Consider the following 26,898-nt stretch of genomic DNA (forward strand, 5'->3'; position numbering starts at 1 on the left):
GGTTATTTTTGAGGCATATGAGGTTGTAATATCATTTGTGGCTCAGTGACAATAGTGGGTTCAAACTCTACCATGGAACTTGAGCACATGACCTAAGGTGGCACTTCAATCCAGTAATGAATGAATGTGAATGACTTAGTTGTAACTGTCTTCCTTTGGATAGGTCATGAAATTGGTCATACATGCCTTTTGAGGTAGATGTGAAAGATCCCATGACACAAATTATATGATAGAATTCACCCTACAGTTAGAGAGGGAGAAGCTAAAATTAGATGTATCGGTATTAAGCAGAGTAATGGGAATTACAGAGGCATGGAAGAGGAGCCTGGACAAAGGAGCTGGATTGGAAGGGGCAACAGCAGCAATGGCTGGAGTTTCTGGGAGTAATTTCAAAGGAGCAGGATTGGTTCGTTCCAAAGGAGGAGAAGCATTCTAAAGGGAGATTGAGGCAACTGTGGCTGACAGCATAAAAGCAAAAGAGAGAGCATATAATATAGCAACAAGTGGTGGGAAGTTTTTAAAACCAACCAAAGGCAACTAAGAAAGTAGTAAGGAGAGAAAAGTTGAAATAGGAAGGAAAGCTAGCCAATAATAAAAAAGAGGGTGCCAAGAGTGGATAGTGAACCATTGGAAAATGGGGTACAAAGAAATGGCAGACAAACTTAATTAGTATTTTGCATCAGTCTTCATTGAACAGTATGCCAGAAAATCAAGAGTGTTAGGGGCCAGAAATGGTTGTAGTCACTATTACTAAGGAAAAGATATTTGAAAAGCTGAAAGGTCTGAATGGAGATAAGTCACCTGAACCAGATGAACTATACTCCAGCATTCTGAAAGTGGTACTGGAAAAGATTATTGAGGCATTAGTTATGATCTTTCAAGAATCATGAGATTCTGGAATGATTACAGAGGACCAGAAGATTGCAAATGACACTCCACTATTTGAAAAGGGAGGGAGGCCATTTAACCTGACTTCAGTAATTGGTGGAGTCCATTATTAAGATAAGGTTTAAAGATACTTGGAAGCACATGATAAAATAGGCCGTCAACATAGTTGCTTTATGGAGAAAAACTTGCCTGACAAATCAATTGAAATAATTTGAGGAAATAACGGACGGGATAGACAAAGGATGTTTGTTTACTTAGATTTTCAAAAGGCCTTAACAAGGTGCCACATGGGAGGTTGCTAAACAAGATAAGACCCCATGGTATTACAAGAAAGATATTAGCATGTACTGAGATTGCTGGTGAACAAGAGTCAGAGTGGGAATGAAGGGGGCTTTTTCTGTTTGGCTTCCATTAATTAGTGGTGTTCTGCAGGAGGCGGTGCTGGGACAGCTTCTTTTCACATTATATGTGAATGATCTGGACAATGGAATTGATGGCTTTGTGGCCAAGTTTGCAGATGATGCAAAGAGGGGCAGACAGTGCTGAGGAAGCAGGGAGTCCACAGAAGGACTTGGACAGATTAGGAGGATGGGCAAAGAAGTGGCGGATGAAATAGTTTAAGGAGATATATGGTCCTTCACTTTGGCAGAGGAATAATGACATTAGCTGTTTTCCAAACAGGGAATAAATTCAGAAAAGAGAGGTGCAAACCCTTAGAAGACAAGGGTATCCTTTCAGAACAGAGATGAGGAGGAATTACTTTAACCAAAGGGTGCTGAATCTGTGGAATTCATTGCTTCAGATCACTGTGGAGGCAATGAGTATATTTAAGGTTCTTGATTAGTGACAGCACCAAAGGTTATGGGGAGAAGGCAGGAGAATGGTTTTGAGAGGGATAATAAATCAGCCATGATTGAATGACAGAGCAGGTTCGATGGGTCAAATAGCTAATTCTGCTCCTCTGTCTTACAGTCTTATGGTTTAAAAAATGCACATTGGAGTTCACGCTGGTGTTGTGATCAACAATGATACTTCCACCATCACCTGTCAATGGCGATCTGGTCACTTTAGTTCATTGCTCTTTATGGGAGTCCCATCTGTTTTAACATTCTACTGTGTTTCATATATTTCAAACAGTTAAAGAAACTTTAAGTAAGTAAACAGAGTTTACTCTGCTTCTATGGTGCTAAAACCAAAGTTGGGAAAGTAATTGGTGTTGATACTGTGAATGTTGATTTTTTTTTTGGAAATTAATTACGTTTTACATTTGACATTAAGGAATTGATGAGATGGCAGTTTACAATTAGTTGGCAGGTAATTACTGTGCACAGAGCTGATATTACTGGATTTCTAGCTACAAAATTACAGGAGTGTTTGATGCATGGAGCCTAGTTCCAAGGAGTACTATTCCATTAGAATATGAAAACGTGGGATGTTCAAATACACAATAACCTCACACCTCTGACTGGTAGCATGCAGATCCTGCACCATGTTTAAAGTTCCAAGTAAATTTATTATCCATGTACATATATGTCAACAGATACAACCCTGAGATTCATTTTCTTGTGGGCATTAATGGTAAATATAAAGAAGCACAATAGAATCAATGAAAAGTCACACACAAGACAAACAATCAATGTGCAATAGACATCAAACTGTGCAAATAAAAAAGGATAGATAGATAGATAAATAAATAAGCAAGCAAGCAATGAATATTGAGAACATGAGATTTCATTGTATTTGAGTCCATAGGTTGTGGGAACAATTCAGTGTTCAAGTCATTGAAGTTGAGGGGTAATAACTATTCTTGAATCTGGAGGTATGGGTCCTGAGGCACCTTACCTACTTCCTGATGGCAGCAGTGAGAAGAGAGCATAGCCTGAATGGTGGGGTCCTTGACAATGGATGCTGCTTTCCTGCGACAGTGCTTCTTGTAGATGTTTTTAATAGTGGGGAGGGCTTTACCCCTGATGGACTGGGCTGCATCCACTACATTTTGTAGGTTTTTCCATTCAAGGACATTGGTGTTTCCATACCAGGCCATGATACAACCAGTCTGTACACTCTCCACCACACATCTATGGAAGTTTTTTGAAGTTTTAGATTACATCACAAAGCTTCGCAAACTTCTAAGAAAGTAGGGGTCACCGCCATATGCTTTCTTTGTAATGGCACTTGCGTGCTGGACACAGGACAGATCCCCTGAAATGAAACTGTGGAGGAATTTAAAGTTGCTGACTCTCTCTACCTGGTAAGGCCAGGCTTATGGACCTCTCGTTTCCTCCTCCTGGAGTCAGTATTCAGCTCCATGTGGAAGTTCTTTTATCCCCTATGGCTTCAGATGAGGAAAAGCCATCGGTTGCAGAGTTTAGGAGATTATGGAACAGTGGAATTCACTGCACAATTGGAGAGAATCACAGAGCTGTATAGCACAGAAATGGGCCCCTTCGATCCACCATGTCCATAGAACATAGCACACTACAGCACAGTGCAGGCCTTCAGCCCATGATGTTGCACCAACCCTTTAACCTATTTAAAGATATATATGTAACCCTTTCCTTCCAACACAGAATGATAGATATTTCTATCATTCATGTGCTTATCTAAGAATTCCTTAAATGCCCTTAATGTATCTGCCTCTATCACTACACCTGGCAGCACAAATGGAACGTACAACACATCCATCAAGACCCTTTGTGACTATCTACACTAATGCCACATAACTGCATTAGATCCACATCCTCTTCTGCCTTGCTCATTTAAGAAAATAACTAACTCAATGTTTCTTGAACATAATAATCGTATCAAACTCTGCCAACTCCTCTAGCAGTGACTCACAAGTGTCATCAGTTCTCCTTTGCACTAACTCACTATTCCTCTTCTACACTATTTATTTATTTATCTATCATAATTGCAACTAACAGTAATTTTTTACGCTACCACTGTACTCCTGCTACGAAACAATGAATTTCATGACTCATGTCTGTGACAAAAACATAATCCTGATATTCTCTGTGTAAAGGGATTTCCCACAAATCCCCTTTTAAACTGCATCCACTCACCTTGAAGTTCAAATTCCAAGGTAAGCTTATTATTGAAGTACGTATATGTCACCATATCAATGCAGATACATTTTCTTGTGGCCATACTCAGTAAATCCAAGAAACATAATACATTTAATGAAAGACCACACCCAACAGGACAGTCAAGCAGCCAACATACAAAGGACAACCAACTGCGCAAACACAAAAGAGAAAAATAATAATTAAATAAGCAATAAATATCGAGAACATAAGACATAGGAGCACAATTAGGCCATCTGGCCCATCAAGTCTGCTCCATCATTCAATCACAGCTGATCCTTTTTTTCCTCCTCCTCAACCCCAGTTCCCGGCCTTCTCCCTGTAACCTTTGATGCCATGTCCAATCAAGAACCTATCAATCTCTGCCTTAAATACACCCAATGACCTGGCCTCCACAGCTGGAAATTCACCACCTCTGGCTAGAGAAATTTCTCCGCATCTCTGTTTTGAAAGGGCGCCCTTCTATCCTGAGGCTGTGGTATCTTGTCTTAGACTCTCCCACCATGGGAATCATCCTTTCCACATCTACTCTGTCTAGGCGTTTCAACATTCAAAAGGTTTTAATGAGATCCACCCCTCATCCTTCTGAATTCCAGCAAGTACAGACCCAGAGACATCAAACGTTCCTTGTGTGATAACCCTTTCATTCCTGGAATCATCCTTGTGAACCTCCTCTGGACCCACTCTAATGCCAGCACATCTTTTCTAAGATGATGGGCCCAAAGCTGTTCACTCACCAATGCCTTATAAACCGTCAGCACACATCCTTGCTCTTGTATTCAAGTCCTCTTGAAATGAATGCTAACATGGCATTTGCCTTTCTCACCACTGACTCGACCTGCAAGATAACCTTTAGGGTGTTCTGCACAAGGATTCACAAGTTCCTTTGCTTCTCAGATTTTTGGATTTTCTCCCCGTTTAGAAAATAGTCCGCACATTTATTTCTACCACCAAAGTGCATGACCATGTGTTTTCCAAGATTGTATTCAATTTTCCACTTTCTTGCCCATTCTCCTAACCTGTCTAAGTCCTTCTGCATCCTACCTGTATCCTCAACATTGCCTGGCCCTCCACCAATCTTCATGTCATCTGCAAACTTGGCAACAAAACCATCTATTTCATCATCTAAATCATTAATATACAGCATAAAAAGAAGTGGTCCCAACAGCAAACCCTGCAGAACACCACTAGTCACTGGCAGCCAACCTGAAAAGGATTCTTCTATTCCCACTTGCTGCCTCCTACCAATCAGCCAATGCATTAATCATGTTACTAACTTTCCTGTAACACCATGGACTCTTAACTTGGTAAGCAGCTTTGTGTGGCACTTTGTCAAACGTGAGATGAAGAGTCCTTGAAAGTTAATCCGTAGATTGTGGAAACAGTTCAATATGTGGTGAGTGAAGTTGAATGAAATTTTCCCCTCTGGTTCAAGAGCCTGATGGTTGAGGTGTAATAATAATAATAATAATAATAATAATAATAAACCAATATCTTTCTGATTTTGATGCTCCCATCATGAGAAAGCACCATTTACTATGCTTAATATAACCACATATACCTCTATCAGGTTGTTTCTCTGCTGCCTTCACACTAAGGACAATTAACTCAGCCTATTCACCCTCTCCCTGAACTGAAGTCCTCCAAACAGGCAACTTCGCTGTGAAGCAACACACACAAAATGCTGGAGGGACTCAAAGTTCAAAGTACATTTATTATCAGTGTATACATTATACACCCTTGAGTTTCGCCTCCTTACAGGCAGCCACAAAGGAAAGAAACCCGAAAGAACCCATTTTAAAAAAGACTGCCAGGCACCCAATGTGCAGAGAGATAAACAACAGATTGTGCAAATAGTGGTAGGAGAGGAGAGGGGACTATAGGGACATAGAAACATAGAAAATAGGTGCAGGAGTAGGCCATTTGGCCCTTCGAGCCTGCACTGCCATTCAGTCTGATCACCTTATACAAGAAAAGGCAGGAGGAGGGGATCCAGAGGGAAATGATGAGCAGGTGAAAAGAGGTAAAAGCCCAAAGTGGGGGACAGAAAAGTGGAGGAGGAGAGAAAACATTTTTTACTGGAAGGAGAAATAAATATTCATGCCATCAGGTTGCAGGCTATCCAGATGGAATATAAGTCAAATCAAGTCAAGTCACTTTTTATTGTCATTTCAACCTTAACTGCTGGTACAGTACACAATAGAAATGAGACAACATTTTTCAGGACCATGGTGCTACATGAAACAATACAAAAACTACACTGAACTACGTAAAAACTACACTAAACTGCAGACCTACCCAGGACTGCATAAAGTGCACAAAACAGTGCAGGCATTACAATAAATAATAAACAAGACAATAGGCACAGTAGAGGGCAGTAAGTTGGTGTCAGTCCAGACTCTGAGTATTGAGGAGTCTGATGGCTTGAGAGAAGAAACTGTTACATAGTCTGGTCGTGAGAGCCTGAATGCTTCGGTGCCTTTTCCCAGACAGCGGAAGGGACAAGAGTTTGTATGAGGGGTGCACGGTGTCCTCACATGGAGTGTGTGGTGTAAATGTCTGTAATGGCGGGAAAAGGAAAATGATATAAGGTGTTGCTCCTCCACCCTGCGGGTGGCCTCATCTTGACAGAAGAAGAGACCATGGGCCATCCTGTTGGAATGGGAATGGGAATCAGAATTAAAATCTTTGGCCCCCAGGAAGCTCCACTTTTGGCAGATGGAGCGGAGATGTTCGATGAAACAATCTCTCATTTTGCAACGGGTCTGACCAACGTAGAGGAGGCTCCATCAGAAGTACCGGACACAGTAGATGACCCAGCAGATTCACAGGTGAAGTGTTACCTCACCTGGGAGGAATGTTTGGGGCCCTGAATGGGGGTGACGGTGGAGGGGAATGGGCAGATATAGCACTTAAGCCATTGCAGGGATGTGCCAGGAGGGAGATTAGAGGGGAGGGGCATCCTATTGAATCCCCTCTTCACTTTCTCTAGGTCAAGTACATCATGCGGTGACCAGAACTGCATACAATAGTCTAAGTAAAATTTAACCAGTAAATTTGTAAAGTTACAACGTAATATTTCAACTGCCATATTCTGTGTCCCAATCAATGAAAGCAAGCCCTCATTTCCACCTTATTTACTTGTATTCCACCTGATTTCTTAGCAAATAGCATGTGTCAGGCAGTGATGACTTTTGGGCTCAAGATATTGGAGGCAGAGAGAGACTTGGTTACTGGCAGATAGACAGAAGAGAGCTGGGTAGTTCATCAAATCTCATTCTCTGACCAATACTTAGTTGGGTAGAATCTTTCTCCTGGAGCCAACTCCATGGATGACTCAGCTGAAGGAGGAGAAATGTCCAGGGAGGAATAGTTGTATGAGATTCTGTAGTTAGGGAATTTTTTTATGTGATTCGGGAAAGTGTGTTGCCCCCCTCACCTTGTGCTAGGGTCAAGGATGTAACTGAGTAGGCACAGACATTTTGATATCAAGGGGTGTGATGCAGCAAACAGCTGGAAAAGACTAATGAAACATCTGAAGCAGGACTTCACTTCAAAGCTGTAAGGGAATCTGTAGATAATGCAGTTGCTGTATTACTCCGAGTGCCATATGCCTGTGAGTATAAACAATGGTGGAATGTGTATATGCATGTGTGGTCAGAGGTTTAGTGCAGGAAGGAAGGTTTTATCATCTTGGGGCATTTGGAATAGTTCAGGAGAAGGTCGGTGCGGTTTATGTCTAATGTGATATATGTCAGTCAGTATAGGAACACTATTCTGGTTGGTAGGTTTTATAATACCATGGAGGAAGTGTTCAACCAGTTTGGCAAGGTGAAAGGAAGCTGAGCAAGGACTCATAAGGAGCAAAATTAAACAGCAGGCCAAAAGGAGTCTGACCAGTAAGCACGAAATGCAGGAAACGTAGTCAACACCTGATATTCACATGAAAGTATGATGTTTTAACCATGACTGTAATATGTTTAAAGTGAGCCAGAGTGGGATACTTCTGGCTGAATTCACTAAAGCTACTTTATCCTCAAACAGAGTTACCTGGGTATCTCCTTGAGACTGACTGCTTAACGACAAGGTATAGGGCTTTGACATGAGATTAAGTTGGGAATAAAAAGTAATATAGGTGGCGTTATTGGTTAAAGAGCTAATCACAGCTTTGATAGCTAATGAAATGTTGAAATAATGATTTAATAAGGAGTTCACTGAAGGAAAAAGGATGGGCAATCACACTGTTGGGAATGTAATCTAGACCTCCAAACGGCACAAAGCAGATTGAAGAGCAAATGTGCAAGCATATTTCAGGGCAGTAGTTGACTAAATTTGAAGGGTGTCTGCAGATGCTTTTGTTATGTACAGCCAAAAGAATAACTAAGGAAAGAAAAGAGCACCTGTGGATCAGAAAGCCAGCCTATGTGCAGTAGTGAGTTTATTAATAGAAGACTGACACTGTAGTTTGGAAAAATGTATTTGAAATATTGGATGGGGTAAACACAGTAAAGAGAATGTATTAGGGTTTGTTATCATTAGAAGAGGGAAAATTTACTGCCTTGGATGAAATGTTTCACAGGCTGTTAAAAGAGTGTGTGGAAATTGCTGAAGCTCTGACATCATCCTTCATTTTTTTCTTGTCTCTAGGGTGATGTCAGAGGATTGGAAAACTACTAATTTTGTATAAAAGGAATGAAGAGATAAACCGAGTAATTATAGGTCATTTAGTTTAACATTAATGCCATGCAAATATTTGGAATTAATTCAAAGAAACAATATAACCCCTCATTTAGAAAGGTATAAATTAATCAGGAACTGTCAGCATGGATTTGTTGAAGAAAAGTCTTGTTTGACTAGTTTGATTGAATTGTTTCAGCCAGTAGCAAGGAGGGGTGAATAATGCAAGTGCATTTCATGCATAGTACACAATTTCAGTAAATAGACAGTGACACAGGTTATAGAGCCGCTGCCACACAATGCCAAAGATCTGGATTCAGCCCTAGCTTCAGGGTGCTGTCACTGGGGAGTTTGCATGTTCTCCCTATGATCATGTGGATTGCTTTCCTGACGGTGACACAGTGACACAGTTAAAGAGCTCCTGCCTCACGATGTTAGAGAAAAGGGTTCAATACTGACCTTGGGTGTTGTCTGGGTGCAGCTTGCTCATCCTACCACAGGCTCCATGTGGTTAATCTGCATGCTGTGGTCTCCTCCCACGTCCCAAAAATACATGGGTTAGCTGCATAATTTCTACTGTGCTTTGACCTTAGTGCGTAAGTAAGTGGTAGAATTTGGGGTGATTAAATAAAATGGGATTAACATTGGATTAACATAAATGGATGGCTGATGGTTGCATGGACTTGGTGCCAAAGTATCTGTTTATGTATTGCATCTCTCTATGAACCTACAAGGTCTCATATAATGGTTTATTGAAAACTGTAAAGACACATGGGTTCCAAGAGTGACACTTGGATCAAAAATTGGCTAAGTGGCAAGAAGCAAAGGTTAATGGTTGAAGGCACTTTTGTGACAAGAAAGGCATCTCTATGAAGTTTTTCAACACAGCAAATTTCCTCATCGGTCATTTTTCATGTTTTAATGAGTTAAGATTGAAATATAGGGGCCACATGAAAACATTTGCAGACGTTGCAAAATTGTCTGCATGGTTGACAATGAGAATAATGTCAGGAAATGTAGAGGAGGGTTGACCCGAATGCAGAACAGTGGAGGTGATCTAGTGGTGAGCAATCACTTTAATAACATACTGGAAAATAATAAGCCACAAGGGGCCACAAGGAAATAAGTAACTGAAGACTAGGAGCAACTGGGACAGGCTGGTTGTTTGGGGGAACAAAGGACTATGGATGAGAGCTGGGTTTAAATATTTTGCTGGTGATGGGAGTGACAGGTGACTTCTGTTAGCTGGGGGGAAGACTAGGAGGTGCCTACCTGTGCAGGCCCCCTTCCTACATCTAGCACCCGATGGCCCAGGATGATCTGGATGAGTCTAATTGAACACCTTGATGAGCAATGGAACCAAGATAAAACTAGACAGCACCCACAACCTTTCTTGCCACTTGCCCAGGTACTGCACAGGCCATCCATAATGATGTGAATCCACCAATCAGAGAGCCATTTATATTGGACCATTTTCCACCATCCTTGTTTCTGAAGGTACAGGCTCAGGTGAGTTGAGTGGTCCATGGACAATACACTTGAGGCAGGTCATGGGAACCGAATTGAATTGACTTTGTCTTACATCCTTCACATACATGAGGAGTAAAAATCTTTATGTTCTGTCTCTGTCTAAATGTGCAATGTGCAAATTATAGTAATTTGTTAAAAAAATAGTATGTACAACAGGACAGTCAACGTAACATAGAAGTACAATTGCATCAGTGTGAATAGTTCAGTCTGATGGCCTGGTGGAAGAAGCTGTCCCAGAGCCTGTTGGTCCTGGCTTTAGGGCTGCAGTAAATTTTCCCAGATGATAGCAGCTGGAACAGTTTTGCAGTTGGGCTGACTTGGGTTCCCAAAAATCCTTCGGGCCCTTTTTACGCACCTGTCACTGTAAATGCCTTGAATCATGGAAAGTTCACATCTACAGATGCGCTGGACTGTCTGCACCACTCTCTGCAGAGTCCTACGATTGAGGGAATTACAGTTCCTATACCAGGCAGTGATGCAGCCAGTCAGGATGCTCTCAATTGTCCCCCCCCCCCCGTAGAAAGTCCTTAAGATTTGGGGACTCATGCCAAACTTCTTCAACTGTCTGAGGTGAAAGAGGTGCTTTTGTGCTTTCTTCACCACACAGCCGGTATGTACAGACCGCGTGAGATTCTTGGTCACGTGTAAGCCGAGGAACTTAATGTTCACCCTCTCAACCCCAGATCCATTGATGTCAATAGGGGTGAGCCTGTCTCCAATCCTGCTGTAATCCACAAACAGCTCCTTTGATTTTGCAACATTGAGGGAGAGGTTGTTCTCTTGACACCACTGTGTAGGATGATGACTTCCTCTCTGTAGGCTGCCTCATTATTATTTGAAATAAGGCCAATCAATGTAGTATTGTCAGTAAATTTAATAAGCAGATTGGAGCTGTGGCTGGCAACTCAGTCATGGATATACAGGGATTACAGGAGGGGACTTAGTAAACTGCCCTTAGGGGCTTTTGTGTTGTGGGTCAGAGGGACAGAGGTAAGGGAGCCCACTTTTATCACCTGCCGGTGATCTGACAGGAAGTCTAGGATCCAGCCGCAGAAGGCAGGGTAAAGGCTTATTGTCTGAGCTTCTTGTCAAGCCTGGAGGGAATTATGGTGTTGAATGCTGAACTGTAGTCCAAGAACAGCATTCTCACATAAGCATCCCTCTTCTCCAGGTGTGTAAGCACGGTATGTAGAGCTGTAGCCATTGCGTCATCTGTCAATCGGTTGTGTCGGTAGGTGAATTGCAGGGGGTCCAGTGTGGGTGATAGCGTGCTGCAGATGTAGTCCTTGACCAGCCTCTCAAAGCATTTGCTTATTATTGAGGTGAGTGCGACAGGACACCAGTCATTCAGACATGTTACCTTGGTTTTTTTAGATACAGGGACAATGGTGGATTTTTTGAAGCAGGAGGGCACTCTACACTGGGAAAGGAAGAGATTAAAAATGTCTGTAAACACACCTGCCAGTTATGCTGCGCACATCCTAAGTACCCACCCTATAATGCCGTCTGGTCCCACAGCCCTGTGACTGTGAACTTGTTGGAAACACCTGCCTATTTTAGCCTCAGAGATGACCAAGGCGCAGGTTGCTTCAGCAGCTCTCGTCAGGGGTTCAGTGTTGGTGACATCGAATCGAGCGTAAAAAAGATTTAGCTCATTTGGGAGAGAGGCAGTGATGTTGGCAGCACCACTGCATTTAGCTTTAAAGTCTGTGATGGTGTGCAGTCCTTACCATAAGCTGTTTGTGTTGTTAGTGGAGAGTTGTGTCTGGATCTTGTCCCGGTGTTGTTGTTCCACTGCCTTGATGACTGCATAGATTGTAGCTGCATTTCTTGAGTTCCTGTTGGTTACCGGTAATGCAAGCTGTCTCGAGTGGTTAGTGATACTCGCACGGAACTGTTGATACAGGGTTTCTGGTTCGGATAGACGCTGACCGATCTTAGGGGGACAACATCCTCGATGAGCTTCTGGATCAAGCTTGTGACCCTTTCCATGAACTCAGAGACATCTTCATCATGGAAGACATTCCAGTTGATGTTAACAATGCAGTCTTGGTTGGACCAACAATGGACGATTTTGACTATGGCCGCTTCTTGCTTCAGCTTCTGCCTGTACATTGGGCAGAAGCATGATGGAGGAGTGATCCGACTTCCCAAACGGCAGACGTAGACGAGCTTTGTAAGTGTTGCGGAAGGGAGAGTAACAGCGATCGACTATACTATCTCCTCTTGTGCTCACCTGAATGTGTTGACAAAACTTAGAAGAGACTTTAGACAGCAACACTTTATTAAAATCTCCAGCGACGATGAAGGCAGCCTCTGGGTGTACAGTCTCCAGGGTGCTGATGGTTCCATGAGAGCCAGGTCAGTATCAGCCTGAAGCAGAATGTACACAGCTGTGATAATAACAGCCGTGAACTCCCTAGGCAGCCAGAAAGGTCTACACAGCAGCACAAAGTACTCCAGATCCGGGGAACAAAAGGATCTGAGGGCATGCACATTCCAGGGGTCACACCATTTAATATGACCGTGAAGCATATTGCACCTCCTTGGTCGGTGTGATCCTGAGGGACAGTGGCAAATGGAGATGGTTAACGACTGGGTTGATGTGATGGGTAATCTTAAAGGAACCAATTAAACAGAGCAAGAGGTTGTAGGAGTTGATGTGCAGTGGCAGATCTTGGATGGACAGCCAGACATAGTCCTCAGGTGGGACTACTTTGGGTGGACACCGACAGCAGTTAACCTGGCCGCAGTAGATGCAATTGGTAGCTCCATGTCTTCTTTCAAGTTTTCAAGCATTGGGAAACCAGGGTCCCAGCAGACAGGACTTTCATCGTTGACTTCTCCACGGAGAGCAACAGGGGCATAGAGCACTTCAAAGGGTGACATACCTGTGGCAGAGGAGGTGTGTAGATTGTGGGACAGTTCAGCACAGAGCAGATACTTCTTCCATGTTGAAGGTTTAGAGGCAGCGAAACATCACAGAAACTTCTCTTGCTGACTGGCTCTTTCTGATTGACCATTGATTGGCAGATGACAGCCAGAGGACAAACTCACTGAGGGGCAGAGGAGGAAGCAGAAGGCTCACCAGAAGCGGGAGAAGAATTGTGGGCCTCAGCCGAAAACAATGTCCTGAGAGAAACAGTGGAGGTGGATTATATGTTGGAGAACTAGGTCCACTGATTCAGTGGCTGTGGTGATCTACATATACCTGTCTGGACACGCCCCCCCACTGACTGCTCCTGTGGCTCCTCCCACTGACCCCGGTATAAAGGCGATTGGAGACACAGCCCCGGCCTCAGTCACCAGGATGTAGTGTGGTGGTCAATTGCTGCTTGTTCTTTCTTCCAGCCAATTAAAGCCTATATCTCGCCTCACCTCTCCGAGAGTTATTGATGGTGCATCAGTGGCTGACATGTTTGGGGAGGTTAATGAAGTGGACTGCTTTGGGGAAGTTGATGAGAAGAAGGCACAAGGGTGTGTCTTCCCATCCGGTCCTCACAGGAGGAGGATGGCCCCAGTGCACAACTCTACCATGAGAGGTCTGGTGGGGTTCAGATAATGGAGAATGAGAGCAGTCATGAAGTATCTCTTGAACTTGTGGCAGAAGACCAGATTATCCATGAGGCAGATAATTTGGTAAGGGAGGAGAGAGCTGTAGTAATTTGACTGTTGTTCCTGATGAAATGGTGGTAGAAGTTGGAGAAGCCCAAGAAGGGCTGTAACTGTTTGAAAGAATGTGGTGGGGCCATTCAATGATGCTGTACACTTTGTCTGCATCCATTATTATGCCTTGGGACAAGAGGGCAAACATAGGAAAGAGATGACTAGGGCATGGAACTGTCATTTCTCTAACTTGCAGTACAGTTGGTTTTCGAGGAGATAATGAAGGACTGAACGGACTTGACAGACCTGTTCTTGAGGGTCCTTGGAGAAGATGAGGATGTTGTTGAGGTAGATGACACATACCTGTGTGGCATCTGTCAGCTGATCAAGTTGATGAAGGTTTGGAAAATGGCTGGATTGTTGGAAAGTTCAAAAGGCATCACCATGTATTTGTAAAAACAAAAACACAAAATGCTGGCAGAACTCAGCAGGCCAGACAGCATCTATGGGAGGAGGTAGTGACGACGTTTCAGGCTGAAACCCTTCATCAGGAGTGAGGTAACATGGGATGGTCGAGGGGGGGATAAGAAGTGGGGGGAGGGATGAAGTAGAGAGCTGGGAAATGATAGGCTGAAGAGAAATGGGCTAGGGGGAAGGTCCCCCTTCGACCTCACCTCAGTGAGTTCTGTGTGCGCCAGGACGTGGAGCTCTTCTTCCGCCGGCTCCGTCTCCGAGCCCACTTCTTTGGTAGGGACTCTCCCACCCCCACCGATGACCCGTTCTCCCGTCTCCAACCCTCCTCCTCCTCATGGACTCCCCGCCCAGGACTTCTACCCACCCTGGATCTGTTCATCTCTAATTGCCTTCGGGACATTAACCGTCTCGACTTCACCACCCCTTGCTCCAATTCCAACCTTACCCCCTTTGAACGCTCTACTCTCCATTCCCTCCGCAACAATCCCAACCTTACCATCAAACCCGCTGATAAGGGGGGTGTTGTTGTCATCTGGCGCACCGACCTGTACATAGCGGAGGCACGACGACAACTCGCTGATACCTTCACTTATCTACCCCTGGACCATGACCCCACTAGGGAGCACCAGTCCATTGTCTCCCAAACCATTTCCGATCTCATCAGCTCGGGAGATCTCCCATCCACAGCCACCAAACTTATAGTTCCCACTTCCCGTTTCTACCTCCTACCTAAGATTCACAAAACTGCCTGTCCAGGCAGACCCATTGTCTCTGCTTGCTCCTGCCCCACTGAACTCATTTCTGCCTATCTCGACTCTGTTTTATCTCCCCTTGTTCAATCCCTTCCCACTTATGTCCGTGATACTTCCCATGCTTTACATCTCTTCAAAGATTTCAAGTTCCCTGGCCCCCACCGCCTTATTTTCACCATGGATGTCCAGCCCCTATATACCTCTATCCCCCACCAGGAAGGTCTCCAAGCTCTCCGTTTCTTCCCGGATTCCAGACCCAGCCAGTCACCCTTTACCACCACTCTTCTCCGCCTTGCGGAATTAGTCCTCACCCTTAACAATTTCTCCTTTGGCTCCTCCCACTTCCTCCAAACTAAAGGTGTACCCATGGGCACCCGCATGGGTCCTAGCTACGCCTGCCTTTTTGTTGGCCATGTGGAGCAATCTATGCTCCAAGCCTACACCGGTATCTGTCCTCCTCTTTTCTTGCGTTATATCGACAACTGCATCAGCACTGCTTTCTGCACACATGCTGAGCTCGTCGACTTCATTAACTTCGCCTCCAACTTTCAACCCGCCCTCAAATTCACCTGGTCTATTTCTGACACCTCCCTCCCCATTCTAGATCATTCTGTTTCTATCTCTGGAGACAGCCTATCCACCGATGTCTACTACAAACCTACTAACTCCCACAGCTACCTAGACTATTCCTCCTCCCACCTAGTCTCCTGCAAAAATGCTATCCCTTTCTCTCAATTCCTCTGCCTCCGCCACATCTGCTCTCAGGATGAGGCCTTTCATTCTAGGACAAAGGAGATGTCTTCCTTTTTTAAAGAAAGGGGCTTCCCTTCGTCCACTATCAACTCTGCCCTCCATCGTGTCTCCCGTATTTCACGCACCTCTGCCCTCACCCCATCCCCCCACCCGCCAGCCCATCAGGGATAGAGTCCCCCTGGTCTTCACCTATCACCCTACCAGCCTACAGATCCAACGTATAATCCTCCGTAATTTCCGCCACCTCCTACGTGATCCCACCACCAGCCACATCTTCCCCTCCCCCTCTCTCTCGGCTTTCCGCAGGGATCGCTCCCTACGTGACTCCCTTGTCCATTCATCCCCCCCCCCATCCCCCATCCCTCCCCACCGACCTCCCTCCGGGCACTTATCCCTGCAAATGGAAGAAGTGCTACACCTGCCCCTACACTTCTTCCCTCACCACCATCCCAGGCCCCAGACAGTCCTTTCAGGTGAGGCACCACTTCACCTGCGAGTCAACTGGGGTGATATACTGTATCCGGTGCTCCCGATGTGGCCATTTATACATTGGGGAGACCCGCCGCAGACTGGGAGACCGTTTCGCCGAACACCGGTGCTCGGTCCTCCAGCAGTGGCGGGATCTCCCTGTGGCCACACACTTCAATTCCACAGACCACTCCCACTCCAACATGTCTGTCCATGGCCTCCTCTACCGTCAAGATGAGGCCACACGCAGGTCGATGGAGCAATACCTTATCTCCCGCCTAGGTAGCCTCCTACCTGCCGGCATGAACATTCAACTCACAGACCTCCGTTGATACCCCTGCCCCCCACCTTACCCCATCCCTATTTATAATTTTAGTCTGGTTCTCTTTCTCTCTCTTTTTCCCCCTCTCACTGTAATCTCCCCCCAGCCCTACCTTTCTTTCTCTTTTATTTCCCATAATTTTCCACCTTTCCCCTAGCCCATTTCCCTCCAGCCTATCACTTCCCAGCTCTCTACTTCATCCCTCCCCCCATTTCTTATCCCCCCTCGAACATCCCATGTTACTTCACTCCTGATGAAGGGTTTTGGCCCGAAACGTCATCACTATCTCCTCCCATAGATGCTGTCTGGCCTGCTGAGTTCTGCCAGCATTTTGTGTTTTTGTTTTTTTTTATTTCCAGCATCTGCAGATTCACTCGTGTTGACCATGTGTTTGTAGTGGCTGGTGGATGTCAAGGATGCTGTCTTCCATTCATCTCCCTGGCGGATGTGGATCAGGTTGTACATGCTCCATAGATGAAGATCTGAAGATCTGGATCCCACAGAGTGCTTTGAGTGTGCTATCCATCATAGAGAGGGTAGTGGTATTTAATGGTGATTTTGTTGAGTCCATGGTAGTCAATGCAGGGATGAAGACCCCCATCTGTCTTTTTGACAAAGAACAATCCTGCACCGACTGGAGACTGGGATGGGTGAATGAATCTGTGCTGTAGCATCTCAGTGATGCAGTCATTCATGGCTTGGGTCTCAGGCAGTGAGAGGGAGAACTGATGACCTCAGTGAGGGGTGGTGCCAAAGGGAAGGTGAATCACGCAGTCTTGTGGTCTATGAGGTGGCAGGGTACTGCCTTTCATTGTGCTGAAGGCAATGGCCAAGTTGTGGTACTCCTGAGGTCGAGAGTTTTGTCCATCCCCATGCATTTATGGTATGAAGTCAGTTGGGTTTGCAGGCAGGTGGTCTTGCAGGTTGGTCTCCATTTTGGCAGTGAACCTGATGACCAGGTGTGAGTGTAGAGCCAGGGGTAACCCAAGATGAGAGGAGTGTTGGGTGAGTTGATAAGGAGGAATTGATTGGACTCCTGGTGCTCTCCAGTGCTCATGTACACAGGCCGTGTGTGCGCTTTGACCGTCTCAGACCTCACCCGACCATCAATGGCCAAGATGCTGAAGGGGTAAGAGATAGGCTTGGCAAGCTGCACACACAAAGTCTAGTCCAGAAAATTGCCTGTCGTGCCGGAATCTACCAGAGTCTGCTATGTGTGCAGATCCGTCCGGGTGTGGAAGAGTACAGAGAGTTGATTGGGCTATGTTGCTGGATCGAGAATCTTGGGGGGGGGCAAGCTAACCAGACAGAAGGCCCTCCCCTCTCACTGGTGGTGCCATTTTCCCGGACGCAGTAAGCACACAAGCTGTTTCACCACCAGCACTCACTCTGGGGGTGGGTGGTAGTTAAGAGAGGCCTCCCTACATGCAGGGGTTCTGATGGTATTGATGATGAGGGTTCTGTAGCTTGAAATGGTTCTGGGAATGGAACTGGGGTTTGGGCTGATGATCGGGAGAGTCAATCACTAAGACGCTTGTTAATTTGTTGGACCAAAGTCATGAGACTTTTGAGGCGTCTGGGCATCTCCCAGGTAGACAGCTCGGTTTTTAAGCACTCTAAGAGGCTGTCTTAGTAATGGGCTACTATTACTTCAGTATTCCAGCCATGCTCCACTGCTAGGGTCCTGAATTCCATGGTGTAATCCACCACCAAGCATGAACCTTGACACAGCTGAAATATCCAATCCACCTTCCTCCTTCCACTTCCCAGGTGGTTAAAAACCTGGTACATCTCAGTTGTGAATTCCTCATAATTATTGCAGATGCTGATTTAATTGCCCCATTTAGTGGCAGTCCATGTCGGAGCTCACCCAGTCAAGAGAGAGATGATGAAGGTAATCATGGCTCTGTCCATAGAATACAGAGATGGAGTAGCTCAGAGTGCAAGATGCACTGGGACACATTACAAGAAGGTTGTATTTGTACTGAAGTGGTTGTAGGAGAAATTTATGGTTATTGCCATGTCTGCAACAATGTAGAAAGTTTAGGGGTTCCAGGGTTGTTTTTTTAGAACACAGGAGGCTGAAGAAAATATTGAAGAATGGCCTAGAACAAGCAAAGAGGAAAGGCACTGTATTTCTGTTAGAGAGACCAGGATACATAGATTTAAGATAATTAACAGAATGATTAAAGGTGAAGTGAGGGTATTTTTTTCACCCAGATGTGGCAGGTGTGTGGAACTTGCTGCTTGATAACCTGCATTACAATTAAAACATTTCTGGATTTGCACTTGAAGAGCCAGGACAAGTGGGGCTGCAGAGCTGGTGCTGTAAGGTGAGATTAGGCCATGTAGCACATTATTGTTTGTCATAGACATAATGGTAGAAAAGACTCCTCCTATATTGCAATTTCCCATGCATCTATGATTTGACCATTATAATGAACATTGTGTGTCTTGCAGTAAATTTATTAACACAAATTTCACGTTTAAGACCTGACCAATCAATTTTTTTGTTTTGCTTTCTCTTGCAGGAAATGTGTACAGAGAATGCACTGGAAATGGAACTTGGGCGTCTAGAATCAATTACTCCCACTGTGAACCCATCTTGATGGAACAAGTTAGTCTTGTGTGCAATTTTTAAAATTATGAATTGTAGCAGTAACTTTCACAGGGATCAGTTTTGTATATTTAAAGGGACAAATCCCACTTATCATTTTAAGGCCATGAACCAACAATTGTGGCCTAGGTGAGAACTTTGGTTCTCAATTCTTCCCTTTCCTGCTCAGTGCTGAAGGCTTGAGATGAAGGAGTATCAGATCCAACATCTCACACACTCCATGCTGCAAACAAATTTCATCCTCTTAATTTTAGTCATTGCAGCCTGCTCTCCCAAGCTATCATCATGACCCCTTCACCATGATCCACCTCAAAATCAAAGTCAAAGTAAATGTACTATCAAAGTACCTATGCAGTATATCACTATATACTACCTTGAGATTCATTTTCTTGCAGGCATTCACAGTAGAAATGAGAAATACAATAGAACTAATGAAAAACTGCACAAAATTAAAGACTGACAAACAATCAATGTGCAAAAGAAGACAAACTGTGCAAATGCAAAACTAACTAGCTAAATAAATAATACTGAGAACATTAGTTGTAGATTCCCTGAATGTGACCTTCTATTCTTGATCATCTGACTGTCTAATTCCTTCTAGATAGAGGATTCAACCTTCTGGACAACTCAAAGAAGGGTACTAGCAGATCTCCATGTGTAACCTCTCGTGAGAAAGTTTAGTTTCTGAGAACCCGTCAAAACAGCATTCACATGAACGCTGAAAAGTCATCAACTAGACTCACTTAAGCTCATTTAATTCAAACTCTGCCATTCTGGAAATGCCAATAGTCAATCTGAAGACTTATTATTGTAACTCATCTCACTTAGTTACTTTATTAGATTTAGAATTAATATAGAAATCTTAGCTACTGCAAACATAGAGAAACATTTCTTAGAAATGCAATTGCATTGTTTTATTTTTTAGTGTTTGTGCAATTGAGACTCAATTTCCTTTTTCAAATTAAGTTGTGATAAGAACTCTTTCAGTTTTTTTTTTCATATTACTTTGTAACACTGTTCCTACATGGGGAACTTGATTAAAGTAGTTCGCCCACAATCAGCTAGTCCCAGGAGAACTATTCCTGTAGCAAAGGCACAGACAAGTCTCTTACTAACATCACACCTCTGTGCTATCTTCTCCCACTTTAACATCACCCTCCCCCAATTCACGTAGACTAGCACCCCAAACCTCTTGACCATTTGCACTCTAATTTCCCCTTAAAAATGCTGGTAGGCTTTGGAAGCCTTAGTCTCCAAACCCACCAGCACCCTTGCACTCACCTCCCCCAACAGCAACCATCTTCAGAACCCTCAGTTACTTTTGTTCATTTGACCATTACCACCTCAGCCCTCATCTTCCCAAATATGTTATCTTAGACTCACAGAAGTAGAATAAGCCTACACTTACCTGAAATGGTTTTTGTTGAAACAAGCTAGACATGCCATGAATTAAGTTGAAATAACATGTCATACTCATATCGCTGCCAACCTTCTAGCAGTGGCATTATAAGATCATTTTTTCTTTGTTTAACTGAAACAACTTCCATGCCCACTTCAGTTTAGTCTTAGTAGGATGTTAGCCAAGAAAGCATTACTATTTATCACAGGATATTACTTTTGGACATGGTTGATTATTGAGATACTACTGATAGTTTTTGAATGATTGACGTATTTTACTTCATCTATGAAAGGAAAAAAATTTGGTCTTACGGACTTCAAAAGAATAGGAGCTCATTAATTTATTTCAAGGTGACAATACCTGAGCAGAGTATGTAATTATAGGCAACTAGATACTAGAAAATCTTAACAGCAGAAGACAAAGTTTAGTGGCAGTTTCTCATGGCAGAAAATGATGCTCCTTGTGGTATCTTTCAGCATTCATCTAAATAATGCAAATTCAATCAAGAACTGTGGGAAAAATGTTAAAACTTTCCTTAAGAAACAAGTGACCAAAATGATTCTAGGTACTGAGTGTGTAAGTTATAATGGTCATTAAAATTGTTCACTAGTAAACAGTTGGACAAAACTTGGTGATATACTGCTTTCAACCATTTCCCAATACAAATAGTATGCATTTATCCTACATATTGTTTCTTCTCCATAATGAAATGCCAGTTTATACTGATGAATTTCTTTCTTTACTGTACTAATGAATTTTTCATGCTCTTTATGATACTGATAAGACATATCATCAGCTGTTCTGATTCCCTGCTAGAATCTCAGAATTTTTTGCTCTCAGGGCGAACTACGTAATGGGTGGCGTCACTGCTTCTAAGATGCTTATGTTGAAGTTAAAAGGAATGCAGTTCTTTCATTAGTGCTATCATATTGTAACTTGATGTTGATACAGTTGTAATGAGTTCCATTGATACCTTACTAGACAAGTACTGTCAAGATAGATTGATCATCAGATTATTATTTTGCCCACTAACATTGTTCTTGGTTGTGTTGTCATGTTCCATTAGATTTCATCGTGTATTATATCAGAGTAGGCAATTTTGCCATGTATTAGCCTGCAGCATTTCAATTTTTATGTGCTGCTTTGTCATTCTTATCTCTACAGGTTTAATTAGTGTAAACTTATTTCTGAGTTGTCAGTAGAATTATAGTATCATGGAACAGGACAATGACACACAACTTGGTGCCTAGTTTCCTCCCACATTCCAAAAATATCTGTGCATGATAGTTTGGCTGGTCACTGTAAATTGCTCCTAGTTTGTGGGTGAGTGGTAAAATGCAGTGAAAGTTGATGGGGATTGAGGAGAACATGGTGGGCTTAGAGAAGGTGTGGTCAGCACCGACTCAATGAACTGCAGAGCCTGTTTCCATGGTGTAAGGCTCCATGCCTCTGGTCCTAGTATTCAAGATTAACTCCAGACATATCTCTGCAATATTTTACTGTTAAGAGGTTTTTTTTGTTTTAAAATAGGATGCAAAATTGTACTTTATCCACCTGCTCAGCTATATGCAAGCAAATACAGTGGATTCCAGTTAAATTGGGACACACCAGGACCTTTACATTTTGTCCAAATTAAGAGGATACCCCAGTTAGCAGATGTTTCATGGAAATAGTTAAAAAGGCATAAAAAGGTAAACCATTCTTTAACTAAGTAAAAAATTCTGAATTTAAATAAAATGTAGAACAATTTAGAATGCTACCAATACTGCTACAGTACTATAAATCTGTGTATTAGTTCTTAATATTTATGAACGGAGGAATTCATCCAGTGAACACTGCTGTGTTCCTTTGACTGTAAGTGAGCAAAATCTGCACAAGCACTTAGTACAGATAATGGACTGCCTTCATCCAATGCTTTCGAAGATTGCACCCTCCAAATCTTCATTTTCATTGTAACATTCAATATTGTTGTTGTTACCTTCAAATTCTTTGCCGCCAACTATCAGTGATAAAAATCACTGCTTTTTGAATAGAAACACATGCATTACATGTCATTTTAAAACTGTTTGCTCTGAACATGGGTATAGTGTTCAATGACCGAACAAGTGTGTGCGATTGATGCTAGCTAGAATCTGTTTGGCAATAGTTTCCTGCCCCAATTAAACAGCATACTGTCCTAAATAAATAAAGGGATTCCCAGCTATTTTCTCAATTAGTTTTCGTTCTTTAAGGTTTGTCCCAAATAAAAGACTGCCCTGATTAACCGATGGCCCGATCCACTGTATATAGTAGAAAGTGTAACTTTCTTTTCAGCACTCTGTCCTTAAACAACTGGACTAAGAACATTAATTTCACTACTGTTGATCTGACCTGGAAAAGAGAGGGGGAAAAAATGGTGTTTTGCACAGGAGAGATATAGGAAAACCACCAGGGGGAGACTGGGCAAAAGGAAAGAATTACAGGGAGTAGTCCTTTACAGGGAGCAAAAGGAAGAAAACTGGGAAAAGAGGAGAAGAAAGGGGTTTAGATGTTTTAGAAGGAACAGAGAGGGTGGTAAAAGAGGTTTGGCAGTGGGATTGCTACTCAGGGATAGTATCACTACTGCAGAAAGGGGATTGCCTACTGAGTCAGTGTGGGTGTAAGTCAGAAACAGGAAGAGACCAATCACTCTGTAGTGTATATTCTACAGAGACCCAAGAGCAACAGAGATGATGAGGAGGAGATAAGGTGGCAGATTCTAGAAAGGTGCAAAATTAACAGGATTGTGTTACCCAAGTTATCATGGGTGACTTCAACTTCCCTAATAGTGATCGGCACTTTGTTAGTGCAAAAGATTTAGATAGGGCAGAATTTGTTAGATGTGTCCACAAAGGATTCATGACACAATATGTAACCAGGCTGATTAGAAGAAAAGCCTAGGCAATGAATTTGGTCAGTGGGCAAACCTCAGTGGGTGAGTATTTCAGTGATGTTGACCACAACTCAATCACCCAGCCTTGGAGCAGCATAGTATGGGAAAACATTAAATTGGAAGAGGGCAATTTTTGACACTATTAGGCAGGAATTTGGGAGTGTAAATTGTGAACAGATGTACTCAGGGAAATGCATAATGCTAATGTGGAGGTTGTTTAGGGAGCACTTGAATGAGGTTCTGTGTAGGTTTGTCCCATCGAGGCAGGGAAAGGATAGTAGGGTGATGGAATCATGGTTGACAAGGGATTTGAAACATCCCGTCAAGAGGAAGCAAGGATCAGACCGACCTCTAGCAGGGGTTTCCAACCTGGGGTCAACAGACCCCTTGCTTAAAGGTATTGGTCGATGGGATAAAAAAGGTCAGGAACCCCTACTTTAGAGAGTACAAAGTAGTGAGGAAGGGGGTTAAGAATGGAATTAGTAAAGCTAGAAGGAAAACCCGAAGGCATTCTACACATACATAAATAACAGGAGGACGACTAGAGTGTAGACTTCAGTATTCACCAGCGAGAGGGAGGTTGATGAATGTTTAAAAAAAGGGCTGATATGCTGGAACATGTCAACATTAAAAAAGATATGCTCGAACATTTGAAAACATTAGGATAGAGAAGTCCCTGGGGCCAGATGGGATATACCCTAGGTTACTACAGGAAGTGAGGGCAGTGATGTGCCTTTGCCAATAACCTTTGTGTCTTCACTGGCCACAGGAGTAGTACCAGAATATTCAGAGGCCGGCAAACGTTATTAATTTGTTCAAGAAAGGTAAAAGGCATCATCCTGGGAATTATAGATCAGTGAGTCTTATTGTCAGTGGTGGGAAAACTATTGGAGAGGATTCTTAGAAAGGATATATAAGCATTTTGAGAAGCATAGTCTGATTTAAATAGTTAGCATAGGTAGGTCATATTTCATGAGCCTGAATAAATTCCTGGAGGTACTGACAAAACAAATTGAAGGTAGATTAGTGGATATGGTATATATTGATTTAAGTAATGCCCTTTTTCTTTTTGATTTTTATAAATGACTTAGACGAAAAAGTGGAAGGGTGATTTAATAAGTTTTCAGCTGACATGAAGGTTGGTGGTGTAGTGGATAGGGTAAAATGTTGTATGTTACAAGAGACTGTGATAGGTTCCCATGGTAGGCTTATTCCAAAAGTGAGGAAGCAAGGCATCTGGGAAAACTTGGCTAAGAAGGTTCAGAATTGGTTTTCCCACACAAGGCAGAGGGTGGTACTAGATTGAGCATATTCTGCCTAGAGGTCAGTAACCAGTGGAAGGATTTGTTCAGGGACCACTGTTCTTATGATCTTTATAAATGATTTGGTTGGAAAAGTGGAAGGGGGGGTTAGTAGGCTTGCATCTGACATGAAGTTTGGTGGTGCTGTGGATGGTGTGAAAGGTTGTCATATGTTATAAAGGACATTGATAGGATGCAGAGCTTGGCTGAGAAGTGGCAGATGGATTTCAATTTGGAAATGATTTTCACTTTGGAAATGTCGACTGTCCCTTTCCCACTAAACATACTGCTTGACCCATCAAATTCCTCCAGCAGCTCTTTTTATTTGCATCAGATTCTAGCATTTAGCATCCTGTGTCAGTATGTCAGCAAGTTAAATTTCATGATAAATCTTCATTCTTACCAAAACCAGTGCACAGGTCAGAACATGTAACATCACTGAAAGGCAGGATTAATGATAACCATTGCCATACAATTTTAGATTTCATTAACTATTGGAAATAGAGTTTTCATTATAATGATACAGATTGGGGAAAAATAAAACATTGAGTTTTTAATCTCAGCTAGGAGGCCAGACTTGAATTATATATAAGAATTAAGTGCGTGTATGCTCAACCATCTTCCAACCCAGTAACTCAAAATAAATAGTTGTTGCACTCCCTTGCTTTAATGTATGTTTTCCTTAAGTATGATAACCAGATCAGAGGCCAGACCTGTATAGTTTCATTAACTCCTGGATATTCGGATCAAGACATTTTACATTTTTCTACTCTTCTATTCAGACCTTCTTGCAATAAAAGCCAATAATACCTTCCTAATTATCAGCTAAATATGAATATCTTCATTGTGATAAGGTCAACGTATTCCTACTGTGCCAGAATAAATTTATGTCTGCTGTATCTGTCAAGGTCATATGAATGAAGCATTAATTAGTTGGAGGTTATTGACAATGATTACTCAAAGGATTGGAGTCTTTCTAAAAGTGCAATGCCATTGGATTCAATGAGACAATGCTTTGCAGAGAGCAGGATGACAGATTTTGTATCTTTGCCTTTTTAGTCTGTGTCAACTCACAGGGTAATCCCATTCTCCACAAACTTTTTCTGTTATCTCTTCTGACCAAATGTTACAACTCCAAGCAGAGTCCAGTGTTGAAGCATACTTAGACCTAGGAGATATTATTGAAAGTGGTTATGGAATGGAATCTCTACTCAAAGAGTTTCCTCTTCTCAATAATAATCTATTTCTTGTTCACATTCCAACTTAATGGCTTGTCACCCAACAACCAGGACTGTTCTGTCAGCATGTACAAGTGGAACAGCCTTTGAAATAGATGTCATGAGCTCTAAACCAGAGGATTTTTGTTGGGAAATTTCATTAGTGGAGCAAGAATCTGTACAGCCTGCCTGTAACTCTTCCGAACCTACAGTGGTTGCCCAAAAAAGGAATTGTGTAGCTTTGCATATAGTCACATTGTTCTTTATTTACTTCATTAAAAAATGTTCTTTTTTAACCACTTCAACATTCTTGGACATTTTTTTGGCTTATACCTTGACATGACATATCACATAGAACAGTACAGCACAGTGTAAGCCGTTCAACTCACTATTTTGTACTGATCGTGTTACCTATTCCAAGATCAATCAAACCCTTCCCTCACACGTAGCACTCCATGTTTTATATCCATGTACCTATCTAAGAGTCTCTTAAATATCCTTTATTTGTGTAAAAAAATCTTACCTTTGGCAGACCTACTAGGGAAAAGTCACTTGCTGTTCACTCTAACTATACATCTTAAAATCTTCTACACCTCTATCAAGTCACCTCTCATCTTCCTTCACTCTAAGGAGAAAGATCCTAGCTCGGTCAAACTTTCCTTATAAGATATGTTCTCTAATCCAGGCAAATCTCCTCTGCACCTTTTCTAAAGCTTTCATATCCTTTCTCTAATGTGGAGCCAAGAACTGAATATTTTGTTTTGCATTATAATGAAATGAATTAATGGGAACTAAAGGAGGCTTTTCTTAAGGACTCAATGACTGGTTGTAGGACTGCTTTATGGTTTTGAGTGTGGAAGAAGGAATGGAGGGGCAGAAATCAGAGTACCTATTGTATTT

General features: G+C 42.8%; 1 protein-coding gene across 3 annotated transcripts in view; it reads left to right on the forward strand.

The window, feature by feature from the left end:
* LOC140729184 (corticotropin-releasing factor receptor 2) overlaps positions 1–26,898 on the forward strand; it is a 233,146-nt gene that overhangs the window by 139,440 nt on the left and 66,808 nt on the right. For all 3 annotated transcript variants that reach the window (XM_073048666.1, XM_073048673.1, XM_073048683.1), the window contains one exon: positions 19,085–19,170. In XM_073048666.1, coding sequence (XP_072904767.1) covers positions 19,085–19,170 — 86 coding nt within the window. The remainder of the gene's footprint in view (positions 1–19,084; positions 19,171–26,898) is intronic.

Source organism: Hemitrygon akajei, chromosome 1, assembly GCF_048418815.1.
Source record: "Hemitrygon akajei chromosome 1, sHemAka1.3, whole genome shotgun sequence".
Classification (NCBI taxonomy): Eukaryota; Metazoa; Chordata; class Chondrichthyes; order Myliobatiformes; family Dasyatidae; genus Hemitrygon; species Hemitrygon akajei.